At 36.7% G+C, this 13,143-nt stretch overlaps 1 protein-coding gene across 1 annotated transcript; it reads left to right on the top strand.

Moving 5' to 3' along the window:
• Positions 1–6,318: 6,318 nt before the first annotated feature.
• Positions 6,319–10,970, top strand: LOC140763390 (ruBisCO large subunit-binding protein subunit alpha). Its single transcript, XM_073101565.1, has 8 exons — positions 6,319–6,490; positions 6,637–6,805; positions 7,027–7,148; positions 7,298–7,505; positions 7,654–7,799; positions 7,915–8,221; positions 9,938–10,389; positions 10,463–10,970. Exons 1-8 carry the CDS (start codon positions 6,434–6,436, stop codon positions 10,751–10,753), a joined length of 1,752 nt encoding a protein of 583 aa, XP_072957666.1. The 5' UTR covers positions 6,319–6,433; the 3' UTR covers positions 10,754–10,970.
• The last annotated feature ends 2,173 nt before the right edge of the window (positions 10,971–13,143 follow it).

The following is a 13,143-nucleotide window of genomic DNA, read 5'->3' as shown; positions in this document are numbered from 1 at the left end:
TCTGGTACCGTCGAAGATTCACCAGTTTGTATATTCAAGTTCTGTTTAGAAGGGTTCATCCACGATTGCTTTGTAAATGCGGTTGATGGCTTCAGGTATTCTTCCTTTTGTATACCTGCAGAAACAAATACAGTTTTATCATTATTTGAATTACCAGTGTATCCAACACCATACCTGTCTTTTGCAGAGATCTGAGCTTTTAGAATTTCGTCAAGTTTGTTCTTCCCTTTCAGAAATGTAACTTCCTTATGCAATCGCTCTAGTTCAATTTCATCAGCCTTCATTTTATTTTTTGCATTGTCAAGTTGTTCAGAAAGGTCTTTGACACGTTCAAGCTCTAATTTGTACTTCTCCTCAAATTGAATTCTTTCTGGTTCAATTTCCTTGAGTCGTTGAAGTAGTCTAAGATTGCTTTTCTTGAGTTTAAACGACTCTAGGTATAAGTCATTATATGCCTTTTGGATTTCAGATTCATCTTCCTCAGCAGGTAACATATCCTGATCATCTGTACTATCAGTATCAACAATAGAGTCAGTATAAAGTAGAGAAGAGGTAAAAGCTACAAAGTTTTCTTCGTCCTTTTCAGAATCATCAATATATTCATCTGAGTCATCCCAAGTAACTTTCATAACTTTGCCCTTCCTCTTAAGACGATTAGGGCATTCTTGTGCGATGTGTCCAAAACCAGAACATTCAAAACATTGAACTTTATTCTCAAAATTCTTATTTTTCTATTTGACATTGTTGTTGGTACCACTTGTATTTGAACTCATATTATTCTTCCTTTTTACAAAGACTTTGCTTTTCTCAAGTTTTTCAGCATTTAACTTGTTTGGCTTCCGAAAGAATTTATTGAACTTTTTGACAAACATGGTCAACATCTCAACATCTAAATCACCTTCATCATCCGATTCCTCTAAATTTTGTTCAACTGTAGATAGGGCCATCCCTTTGGACTTCCTCGGTTTTGAAAGACTGGACTCAAATTCTTCCGAGGAAACACAACTAAAAATAGCATTTATTGCTTTGCTATTCCAGCCAACTTTTTCATAATCTGTTTTATCCCATGACTCAATCGGTTTCTCAACTAATTCATCATTCACCATGTACATTGGTGGACTCCAACCGTTCATAATGGCCATCCATACTCTCTCATCTATAGATTTCAAATAAGCTCTCATCCTAGCTTTCCAATATCCATAATTTGATCCATCTAGAATAGGAGGTCTAATAGATGATTGTCCATCTCTATGAAAATCCATGCCTATCTGATCTCTCTCAAAGAGTGAGAGAACCTGCTCTGATACCAATTGAAAAAAAAAAAAAATCCCTAGACACACGTATGTATCTAATCTCTAGGCAATGATATTTCTCGTTCGCTTAAGTAAAAGTCGGAAGAAATATTAAAAACGAAAGTAGAGATGAACGCCAAGATTTTAACGTGGAAAAACCCAAAACGGGAAAAAAACCACGGATCCAAACTCGGATCAAAACCAATCACTATAATAGTAGCAGTTACAAGACTGACTCACAAAACACCCCGTCGATCCAAACGACTTTGTTTCTCTCAGTCTTGATCACTAAAACCCACGATTCACTGCTTCCTGTGATTGAAGTCCAATCTCAGTAGCCCTCGAGATTGATCTTTCGTCTAGATCACCCTTAAGACGAAAAATTAAATTCTTGTAGATGAGTGGAATCTTATTGGTAGAAGAACCGATGTAGCTTCAAGAAGTCACCCTCAATAATGTTTCTTCCACTACCCTAGAGTTAGGGTTCATAATCATTATATATGATATTCAAGATAGAGCCAAATCCGAGTCTTATCCGTACTCATGATCTTCAAGATAGAGTCAAATCCGAATCTTATCCGTACTCATGAAAGTCCAATATTTTTAAACTTTGTTGGTGCGTTCGAACGGGCTCGAGTGCGTTCGAACGCGACAGCTTGAATTCTTCAGGTTGCGTTCGAACGCGTTTGTGAACACGGCTCTCTGTCTGTGTGAACGCAGTGCCCGTGTTTGAACGCGTTTGTGAACGCGGCTCTCTGTCTGTGTGAACGCAGATTTCGCGTTCGAACTCGTTTGTGAACGCACCGCGTTCGAACGCGTTTGTGAACGCGGTGTGAACTCAACAGCTTTTCTCCAATAACCTTGCAATTCTTCAAACCAGAGATATTCTAGACTTGTGTAAAGCTCATATACATGTAAAAAATACACTTAGAATATTTTGTACACAATTGCCAACAAATAAAAACCTAACATCTATCATATGTTGATTGCCCTAATCATCAAATATATCCAAATAACAAAGATACTATTTTTTTCTTGAAGTTTGAGAATATTAAATATGCTAATGTTTTGTCAAAAATAACAAGATATTTGGATCCTAGCCAATTTGATGGTGCTCAAGTGGTTAAAGAATCTCATGTTAGATGAGCGTACGTTCAAATTCCAATGGCATCCGGTTTGACTTGGATACTATTAAGTTCTCATTATTTCTCAAAAAAAAATAATATAATGTTTGGATCTTGATCTAGATTAACTTATACTCAACTATGATTAATTAAAACTCACTTATGGAGCAATATTTTGTAATAACCCAACCCTAAAAAAAAGTAAATAAGTGCATTACACGATGTGGTCGGCCACTGTGTTGCCGGTCTCATGCCATACAAGGAGGGAATGCACGAAGGCGTCGCGCAGCCCCAATCGCTCGCCTAGCCAATTGGACCAAGTTAGCTAATCATGGTGGGCCCACCGTCGCTGTAGTGTTGATGTTCCCCCAATCGCCTCTTCTCTCTCTCGATATATATATCTCTATCTCTTCTCTCTCTCTCTCTTCTCTCTCTTGATCGTTGGTGCTAACTATCTCAGACCGACGTCAATCATTTCCACTATCGTGCTATTGATGTCGGTGAGCCTCCTCTTTCCTCTTATCCCTTCTTCTCTTCTCTCTTTCTCTTTTTCTCTCTTTCTTTACCTTGGGCTTAGGCTTGCCAGCACCCTCACTGCTTGCTAAGATTTGCCTTCCCCTCCCTTCCCTTGTCCACTAGCAGCCAATACTCTCCCTATCGGCCCCAATCCACCTTCTTCTTCTTCTCTTCTTCCTCTCCTTTCCTTCTTCTTCTTCCTTGAGTTGTTCTACTTTTCTACTACAATAGTGCTGGTTCGAGCCTAATACTGTGTAGAAATGTTTTTTAAATTTATTAAATTTATTTTATTTAGTTTATGTAAATTAGATTAATTATATAATTAGTTTAATATTGTACGCTCACTGGTATAATTATTAACTAAATATAATTAGTATAGTTAATAATTAACTATAATTATAAGCATTTATATGAATATAAATATATATCTATAGCTTACATATTTTTATTAGATTAATACGTCATAATTTTATTAACTATAATCAAATTCATATATATTTATATTCATGCTCATAACTGTGTCATCTAACGACTAGCATATATTATTATGTATAAAATGAAATAGTATGATTAGTTATGATTGAATATTCAACGACTATTTTACGTACAATTAATAATTAAGCAAGCAAGAGTAATCACCAAAATTAACTATAATTTTATTTTGTATATACTTATGTTTTTATTTATAATTATATATAGCCTTTTATTCTTATTTTATAGTTATATACTTAGGCTATTTTATATAAAAAGAGCAGTCGTTTTATTCTTTTTCTATAACTAGCATCTTATAATAATAGTATACATACAGTATCAGAATTTATAATGTAAATCTAGTTATGTAATAAAAATAAAATAAGTAATTCTAAACCTAACAAACCATTATATTTTTCACAAATAGATTCTAATTGGATGAATGACTATCTACATACTATTTAAACATTTTCATATCCGAAACCCCTAATTTAAGACTTTGTGCACCTTGTTAGCTATGAATTGGCATTTGGTTGACAAGCGTCAAAAGTAGTTTGTATCTTTTGATTAGATGGTGAATAGTTTTTTCTCACGGATAGCTTTTATATATTATGATATATTATATAATTATATGTATGCATTGGTTTTTAGCATGTATATGAGTATGTAGATGATATATAGAGATGCTTAGAGATGAATATGTTATTTATATTTTATGTCAAGATGATTTATAATATGAGTAGGCATATGATAAATATATGATTGATATTGCATTAATCATATTTTTCTTGAGTTTCTTATCACCTAAATTTATGATATGCATGATTTGTTATAGTACTAGCTAAATACATATGATCCATCTTTTAGAAGTAAAGTATGAAATCTCATAGATACAATAGTTGATAGAAAGTGTGAGGATATCCTAGTAGGAGCTAAGGTTAGGGTGTCTTGAGGTAAATTGATCGCGAGAGATGCGATCATATGACTTTATTTTTGAGTCGATAATTTGTGTGCACAATATACATTCGGGCATATGCTATTCATTAAAATATGCGACGAGTTATCCTCATGTGATATTTATTAGCTAAAATAGTACCCAGTTTAAATAGATATTGATACCCTTAAGGAATAGTAGGACATAATTATGACTAAGAGACTAAGATACCCTTAGCGGATGACAAAGTATACTTTGAGTATTTAGGCAGGATGATGAGATTATGTGTCGAGTGGTGCACGTTGGTCTAGTATAATGATGTAATACATAGTTGATATTGATGACTAAGATGTTAAAAAATGCAATGATTTATTTATATATTGACATACATGATTATCAAGTGGTCGTCTTGCATCATATTTGAAATTGTCACAACATGGTTATGGTCGATATACATTATATATTGATATATTCGATAAAGTTATTATATGATTGTATATATCTATATGTTGTTGACGATATATGCACATGCTTATTTATGACATAACTTATTCTCTATTTATATATTATGAATGATACATTTATATATTTATACATGACATGATGCTTACTTCTTATTCATATTATTTAGTACATAATTTATTTTTTGTTTAGTATCACCTAGAGATATAGTCTATTTATTAAGCATTTATCTCATGACTCTTTTTATTTTTTTTTAATCTCCTAGATATGAGGTACTTGATAGCAACTTAAAATATCCTGAAGGGACATTTTGTATCGATGATAATGTGAGCTAGATGTGGGATAGTACAAAAGATAACTTGTATATATTTATATTTTATTATATTATATAGTATTTTGCATAGTACATGATAAATTATATTTCACTCGTGTAGTAGTTGCATTAGTTATTTTTTTGATGATTTATCTTAGTCTGTGTAATTCCTGCCAAATTAGTTAGTAATCTAGCATAATTATTGTAAATTTAAATAATTATATATTAATATGCTTATTTGGCTTATAATATATTTTATCTTTGAAATAAATTATTTTGAGTACATTTTTATTCGTGTATTAATGATCCCTTCTATCTAGGGGTGGAAACGGATCGGATACAGATCGGATAGTGCTTAACTCATATCCGGATCCGTATTTTTAGTTCGGATACGGATATTGGACAGATAGCAAAATTTAAAACCATATCTTAACTAAACGGATACGAATAATTTTCAGATAAATGATCGGATCTTAAATGGATCGGATCTTAAATGGATATTGATTGAATTTAAAATAATTATAATATTTTATTTAAGTATAATTAATACAAAATTATTAAGAGTTTTACAACAAATAATTTTTTTGTATGTCAAATATATAAAATTAGAGAAATAAATCTCTATAAATAATATATAACGTATTATTAGTAATAATATTAATATTTACTATTTAAATAAGCAAATTAAAAACTGTAAATCATTTAAAAAAATATGCGGGTAAACAGATATCCGATATCCGTATCCGAATCCGAAAAATATATCCGAACCGTATCCAAATCTTTTTTAAAAATTCTATCCGTATCCGAATCCGAATGATAGAAATTTTTTATTCGAATCCGATCCGAGTCGGGTCGGATAGCGAGTCGGATCGGAGTTAATCGGATCCGTTTTCACCCCTACTTCTATCCTATCCGAGTGTCTGTGTGGCCATGCACGAGGTCGTGGAGTAATAATTTTTGAGGGGCGGTTACAATTTTTGAAAGAGTAATAATTTCAATAACAACTAGAGGCAATTACATTTTATTACAAAATGGTAACGAACATGTGACCTCTCATTCTAAGGCCCCTAACCCAATTGACCACGACCTAATCTCATTGAGGACTAAGTAGGAATTTGAGCACAGTGTGGGCAGCCAAACCCCGAATCTTCTGGAAGCTCCAAACCTCACTCTTCTCCAACCTTCTTTACCACACTACAAAAACGCAGCCCCAACCCCCACTCCATACTGCTTTGCATCTCTCACCTTATCCTCCCCCAAAACCTTCATCTCTCCCTCTCCCTCTTGAAGTGAGAAGAAAGCTCTCGGTTCTCCCTCCAAGATGGCCGCAGCCAGTGGAATCTCCGCCGCCTCTATCTTCCGGTCCTCCCCTCGCCAGGTCTCATCCCTTCTCTCGTTTACTATTTCTCTCTTCCATTTCCTTGTTCTGAGGTCTGTTGGAGGTGATTTCATGGTTATTGTATCTTCTTCTCGAGAAACCACTTCCATTATTCTGAACGTTTTGCGTTCTCGTTGATGAAACAGGAGTTTTTGGGAAGGAGAGCTAGTCCCGGGCAGAGACCCAATGGTCGCAGGCAATTGGTGGTTCGTGCGACAGCAAAGGACATTGCTTTTGACCAGAGCTCCAGGTCTGCTCTCCAGGCTGGTGTCGAGAAGCTCGCAAATGCCGTCGGGGTAACCCTTGGACCTAGAGGTGATTTGGGTTCTTGCTTCTTTCATCTCTTGTTGGTGGTCTCATTATTTAAGGACCTTAAAAAGAGCAATATTTTGTTTATTTACTGTACAGTATTTACTATGATTTATCAGTTTTCTTAGTATCAAGGACACCAAAGAGCGATTTCTTGTTTAGTTGCTGTTATGTTTACTTGAACGGAGCCCTGTATTGATTTGTTTTTGATAATTTATGACCCAAAGGGAGGAATGTTGTTTTGGATGAGTTTGGGAACCCGAAAGTAGTAAACGATGGAGTCACTATTGCTCGGGCTATCGAGCTTGCTGATCCAATGGAGAATGCCGGTGCTGCTTTGATTCGTGAGGTAAACAGTTTTTTTTTCTGCTACAATCTTTTATTCGAAATTGTGTTGGCTGATAGCCCTGCACGCTCTTTTTTATCTTATATATATATATTGAGTAGAATGAAAAAATGAGTTAATGGAAGCAATTTCTGTGTTCTATTATACTGAAGGTTGCTAGTAAGACCAATGACTCAGCTGGTGATGGTACTACGACTGCATCAGTTCTTGCTCGGGAGATCATTAAGTTGGGTCTCTTGAGTGTTACTTCTGGTGCGAATCCCGTCTCAATTAAGAAGGGAATTGATAAAACTGTGCAGGGTCTAGTGGAAGAGCTTGAGAAGAAAGCTAGACCTGTCAAGGGACGTGGTGATATCAAAGGTACCTATGAAATATGAAGTTACATGTCATTTTTTCAGATGTGCCTGCAAACTCTTTTATCATATTTATCTTATCTAATGGTGTCTAAATGGTTGCTGCATATAACTAAAGATCATATATTTAATGTATTATGTATTTTCTATTGCAGCTATTGCCTCTATCTCAGCTGGTAATGATGACATCATTGGAACCATGATTGCTGATGCAATTGATAAAGTTGGTCCTGATGGTGTTCTTTCAATTGAGTCTTCCTCATCATTTGAGACCACTGTTGATGTTGAAGAAGGAATGGAGGTCTGGTGCAAGTTTTGAAGCTTTAAATTACTATTCCTGTGTATATCAAATTGAGGCACATTCCTTATGTCTGCCTTTTCTCTCTCCTCCTTAAGTGTTTTTAACCATTTTGCAGATTGACCGAGGTTATGTCTCCCCACAGTTTGTTACAAATCCTGAGAAGTTACTTGTTGAGTTTGAGAATGCTCGAGTTCTTGTGACTGATCAAAAGATCTCAACTATAAAGGAAATAATTCCTTTGTTGGAGAAGACCACACAATTGAGAGCTCCTCTTCTCATTATTGCTGAGGATATAACAGGCGAGGCTTTGGCAACTCTTGTCGTTAACAAGCTGCGGGGTATTCTCAATGTTGCTGCAATCAAAGCTCCTGGTTTTGGTGAGCGAAGGAAGGCTCTTCTTCAGGATATTGCCATTGTGACAGGTAAAAGTTATGATTATGCTATATTCATTTCTTTGCATGATGGTTGCTTTCCTGAAGAATTCTTTGGGTGTACTATCTTTCTATAATAGTAAAGTGCTTGCTATCTATGTCCATAACATTCTAGGACAGTTATGTTCTACTACACTGCCTAATATATATATATATATATATATTTTTTTTTTTATAGCACTGTAGTCCTGAGGTCTGATGATGGATTTTTTTCCTTCCATATTATTTTTTCATTTTAATACTTGTGCAAATTTATATGGTTGTAATTCGACCAACAGTTTGTAATGTAGTTTCACTCTTTGGTGAGTAATGGATAGCATTTTTTCTTCCTGTCCACAGTAAGTTGCTCTTATCTTCTTGTGGTATGATCCACCAATGTCAAAGTAAAATCTCACTCTTGTTCCAGTTGTAGTATAATGATTTTTCTCTTTTCCTTCAATGACCTGTTTAAACATTCTATCTTGTTCAAAAGGTTAGGGGGCAACTTTGTTCAGTCAAAGGGATAGGATGGGTAATTCTTGACAAGCATGTAATTTTGTTTTGCTCATAAGGTTCCATGAGATAGTTTTACTGCAGTGTTGGATGATGATTCTTTTTGGAGAAAGACTTAATTATTCTTAAAAAATACTGAGTTTAAAAAATCTTTACTAGTGCCTAATTTACAATCAAAAGTTTTTTATTTGATTTTTTTTCCTTTTCTTTTTTGGATTGCAAGTTGCTCTGTTCTTTCATCTAAAGAATTTCTTTGAGCAGCTCCTTTTTCTGTATATACTATCGGTCTCGGTGCTTGTTTCTATCCAAGCCTCCATTAACTTCAGAAATAATTTTTTTCTTATTTTAGAATATAGCTATTCATTATAATAATAATTTTATTCTAGAATACAAACATTATTTATTAAAATTATATCTTCTACCATACACTAATCTAATTGCTAATTTACCCTTAATATTTATCCTATTAGCTTACTTTATATCAAATCAAATAGTATTTACGATAATTATAAAAAAAATAAAATATTTATTTTTATATATTTTTTATTTTATATTAGATAATTATTACATTCTTATTCTAGAATATAAGTGAATATAAGAATCGTAAAATAAAGGCCTTATTTTGAAAATAATGAAGATAAATATCTATTCTAAATTGATTTTATTCCTAAAACAAAAGTGGCTAAAGTAAATAGGATTGCTTTCTTTTTTCCCCTTTCTGTGTGTGTGTGTGTGTGTGTGCGCGCGTTTCAAATGGTAATGCTTTATAAGTTTATTAGCAGTAGCTGAGTATCAGTTTTGTTTATTGAGCTTGCTATCAAGATGCACAATGCACATGTGCTGAGCTGATGGACCAGAGTGGGCAATGCGCGAGATGCTCAAGCATGCTTGCATAGCTGAGGGCAGGCCTATTCTGTGTGTCTATGACTGAACCTATGCTGTGGGTATCACTTCTACATCCTGGGTTAACATATCTAGAAATTGGAATGAAAGCCTTAAACTAATAAGATTCTGGTGTTAGAAGTTAACTGTGGAAAGAAAGCATCAAACTGTTTTTTTATCAGTATTTAAGGATCTATCTTCTTAATTTGAACCATTTTTTCTCTTTATATTTGCCTTTCATTTTTATTTGGCCTGATCTATACTTAACGTTTCAACCTTTGTTATCTGATAAGTCATACTTTTAGAAGACTTATTATATTCTTTATCTTGCAGGTGCTGAATTCCAAGCAAAGGATCTTGGCTTATTGATAGAGAATACAACAGTTGAGCAGCTTGGCACAGCTAGGAAAATTACGGTCTCACAATCTTCCACGACCATAATTGCAGACGCAGCCACTAAAGATGAGATACAGGCTAGAATTGCTCAGATAAAGAAGGAGCTTGCTGAGACGGACTCAGTCTATGATTCTGAGAAATTAGCTGAGAGAATTGCAAAACTTTCTGGTGGTGTGGCTGTCATCAAGGTTGGAGCTGCAACAGAGACAGAGCTTGAAGACCGCAAGCTCCGGATTGAGGATGCCAAGAATGCTACTTTTGCAGCCATAGAGGAGGGAATTGTACCTGGAGGTGGTGCAGCCTATGTTCACCTCTCAACCTGTGTTCCTGCCATTAAGGACAAGATCGAAGATGCTGATGAACGCCTTGGGGCTGACATCATACAGAAGGTAACTTTGCAAAGATCTCTATATCAAGGTTAAATATTTACAGCATCTAGTCTTACATATGAAATTTGTACAGGCACTAGTGGCACCTGCAGCCTTGATAGCACATAATGCTGGAGTGGAAGGAGAAGTGGTGGTGGAGAAAATTAAGGACAGCGAGTGGGAAATGGGTTACAATGCAATGACCGATAAGTATGAGAATTTGGTGGAATCCGGTGTCATTGACCCAGCTAAGGTCACAAGATGCGCACTACAGAATGCTTCCTCAGTGGCCGGGATGGTCTTGACAACGCAGGCTATCGTTGTAGAGAAGCCAAAGCCGAGGGCTCCCGTAGCTGGACCAGCAGAGGGAGTTCTTTCCGTTTGAGTACAGGTGATTCAGCTCAGTTGGACAAATGGTAGAGTACATTTTGAGAAGGGAAAGAATGTGGCAGCAGCTTAAACTTGTTTGTTACATCTCTTCTTCGGGATTTTTTAGATTTACTGTTTTGCAATGTTATGATCCTTATGGATAAACAAATGATGTTATTCCAGGAACAATATCTCGTGTTATCAATTAATTCAACGTAATCTCGTTTTGTTGATTTCTGTTACTTGAACTTAGTGTAGTCTCATGTTGAAATACCAGCCCTCTTTGATGTGATATAAAGTAAAGAAAAAAAAATAAAAAAAATATTTTATTTTTTATAAAATTATGATAGATATAATTAGTGTATAGTATAAAATGTAATTTTAATTTATAGTATTTGTATTCTTGAATACAGTTCTATGATCTTTAGTTATTATTTTGGGGGAAGAAGTTATGTTTTAGAATAAGAAAAAAAAAGTCATTGTTGGAATGAACCGGAAGCTTTTATTGCGGATGACAGCTCTTTATTCTTTGTTAAGCGTGTGCGTAACACATGCCCCAAACTAATAATGTATGTCTTCTTCGAAGTTCCTTACTAGAAGAATGCTAGTAAATGACCAAGAAATTGTATACAATGAAAGATTCTGTGGACGGTACCAACTTGACCAAGATGTTAGCATGCAAGTAAATCTTTTTTTTTTTTATTTAATTATAAAAGAAAAGCATACATGGATCACGGATGCACCTAATTGAAGGAGAGCATGCAGCGAGATGGTTATTTTGGTGGTTTAATAATATTTGGTCTCAGCTTTTTCCAAGGGACATGCAACTTGCTTAGGTTGGATTTGCCACATACATTTAAGCTGCTTTAGGTAGTCAGAATTGATGGGCCTATGAGTCACTTTGGTTCATTATAAACGAGGACGGCTGATAGGAGGTATAATTTTGTTATTAGCTATTAGGACAGTAGAGGTGCTTATTACGCCTGACCCACCCAAGCCCGATTCGAACTCGATCGGTTTTAATCAGGCTAAGCTCGGCCCGAGCCTGGTTTAGACCTCCCGACTCAAGCTTGAAAAGGTAATAGACGGCATGAGCTAGGCCTTTGCCCGCCCAATCTGACTCAAAAGCTCGAGCCGCTACGCTCGCCCGTAGCTCGACCTATTATGCATTAGGGCTGTCAGGCTTGACGAGCAGCTCGGGCTCGGCTCGGGTGAAGCTCGGGTGAAGCTCAAGTCCGGCTCGGCTCGATCAGAGCTGAGCCGAGCCTAAGCCATCATAATAGGCTCGAAATTAATATCGAGCCGAGCCTGAGCTGGAGCCGGCTCACTCAGGCTCGGCTCGATAGGCTCGATAGCCTGACTCCCTATGACTAAGGACACGTGGCATAAAGAAATATTGCCACGTGTCCCTCACTAACTCATTCTCACCCGTAACACAATATTCATCACCCTCACCTACCCCACCCTCACCTACCCTTACTTACCCCACCCTCATTAATTACTTCACCTTTCCCATCACCACCTTCCCCATCCTCAATTCCCCCACCCCACCCTCATCTTCACTCTCACCCTCATCCACCTGATCACCTTCACTCTTCCCTCTCCGTCGGCCTCCATCGGCAACGACGGCAAGCCACCACCATGGCGCCATGCCTTCCTCTCCGTCGGCCTCCTCCTCCTCCTCCTTCGGCGTCGGCCTCCTCCATCTGTCTCCTCCTTCTCCTCCTCCTCCGTCGTTGGCCTCCTCCATCCGTCTCCGACTCCTTCAGCAAGCCGCCGTCCATGTCGCCACCGCCCACGTCGCCACCACCCACGTCGCCACCGCCTCTAATCGAGCTCAAGCTTTGCTCAGGCTCGGCTCGGGCTCGGTTAGGCTCAGCTCGAGCTCGGCTCGGGTTGAGCTGAGCCGAGCCTGAGCAACATTATGAGGCTCGAAACTAATTTCGAGCCGAGCTTGAGCCAGAGCTGGCTCGCTTAGGCTCGGCTCGTTTACACCCCTATTATGCATGTCTCCGCATGTCTATACCCATTATACTAATCCCGATAAGATGTATAATTTTGACTTCGGTTCGTTATGCCTAGGTAGGCCCAATAATCTCATAGGCCAGTGGGCGGTAATATGTTATAGTATTCTAGCTCGGCTCAGCTGGAGTGATTTGTGGGTCGAGTTATGTATTTAAGTTCGATCAAGTAGAAAAGCTAAACTCGGCCCATCCGATGATCACCTCTAAAGGACAACATACTGTAACCCTAATAGGGTCCTCAATATGTCACAACATATCATCAAGAGCATCTCACTATTATATATACGTAACAGTAGTATATACATAATACATCAAGTACAAAGTCACTTGCTAGTAAAAATGATGAGGTAAAGACATTATTTTGAAAGTCAAAAGATATATC

This window comes from Typha angustifolia, chromosome 7 (assembly GCF_048772165.1).
Source record: "Typha angustifolia cultivar Huaian chromosome 7, ASM4877216v1, whole genome shotgun sequence".
In the NCBI taxonomy this organism is placed as follows: Eukaryota; Viridiplantae; Streptophyta; class Magnoliopsida; order Poales; family Typhaceae; genus Typha; species Typha angustifolia.
Note: the sequence above shows the minus strand (reverse complement) of the source record. Positions and strands in the feature narration are given on the sequence as shown.

Bases quoted from the DNA above. Each gene is read 5' to 3' on its own strand.
- LOC140763390 (XM_073101565.1), top strand. From the start codon at position 6,434: ATGGCCGCAGCCAGTGGAATCTCCGCCGCCTCTATCTTCCGGTCCTCC. The intron at 6,806-7,026 runs GTGATTTGGGTT...TATGACCCAAAG, and splicing joins GGTAACCCTTGGACCTAGAG to GGAGGAATGTTGTTTTGGAT. The intron at 8,222-9,937 runs GTAAAAGTTATG...TTTATCTTGCAG, and splicing joins GGATATTGCCATTGTGACAG to GTGCTGAATTCCAAGCAAAG.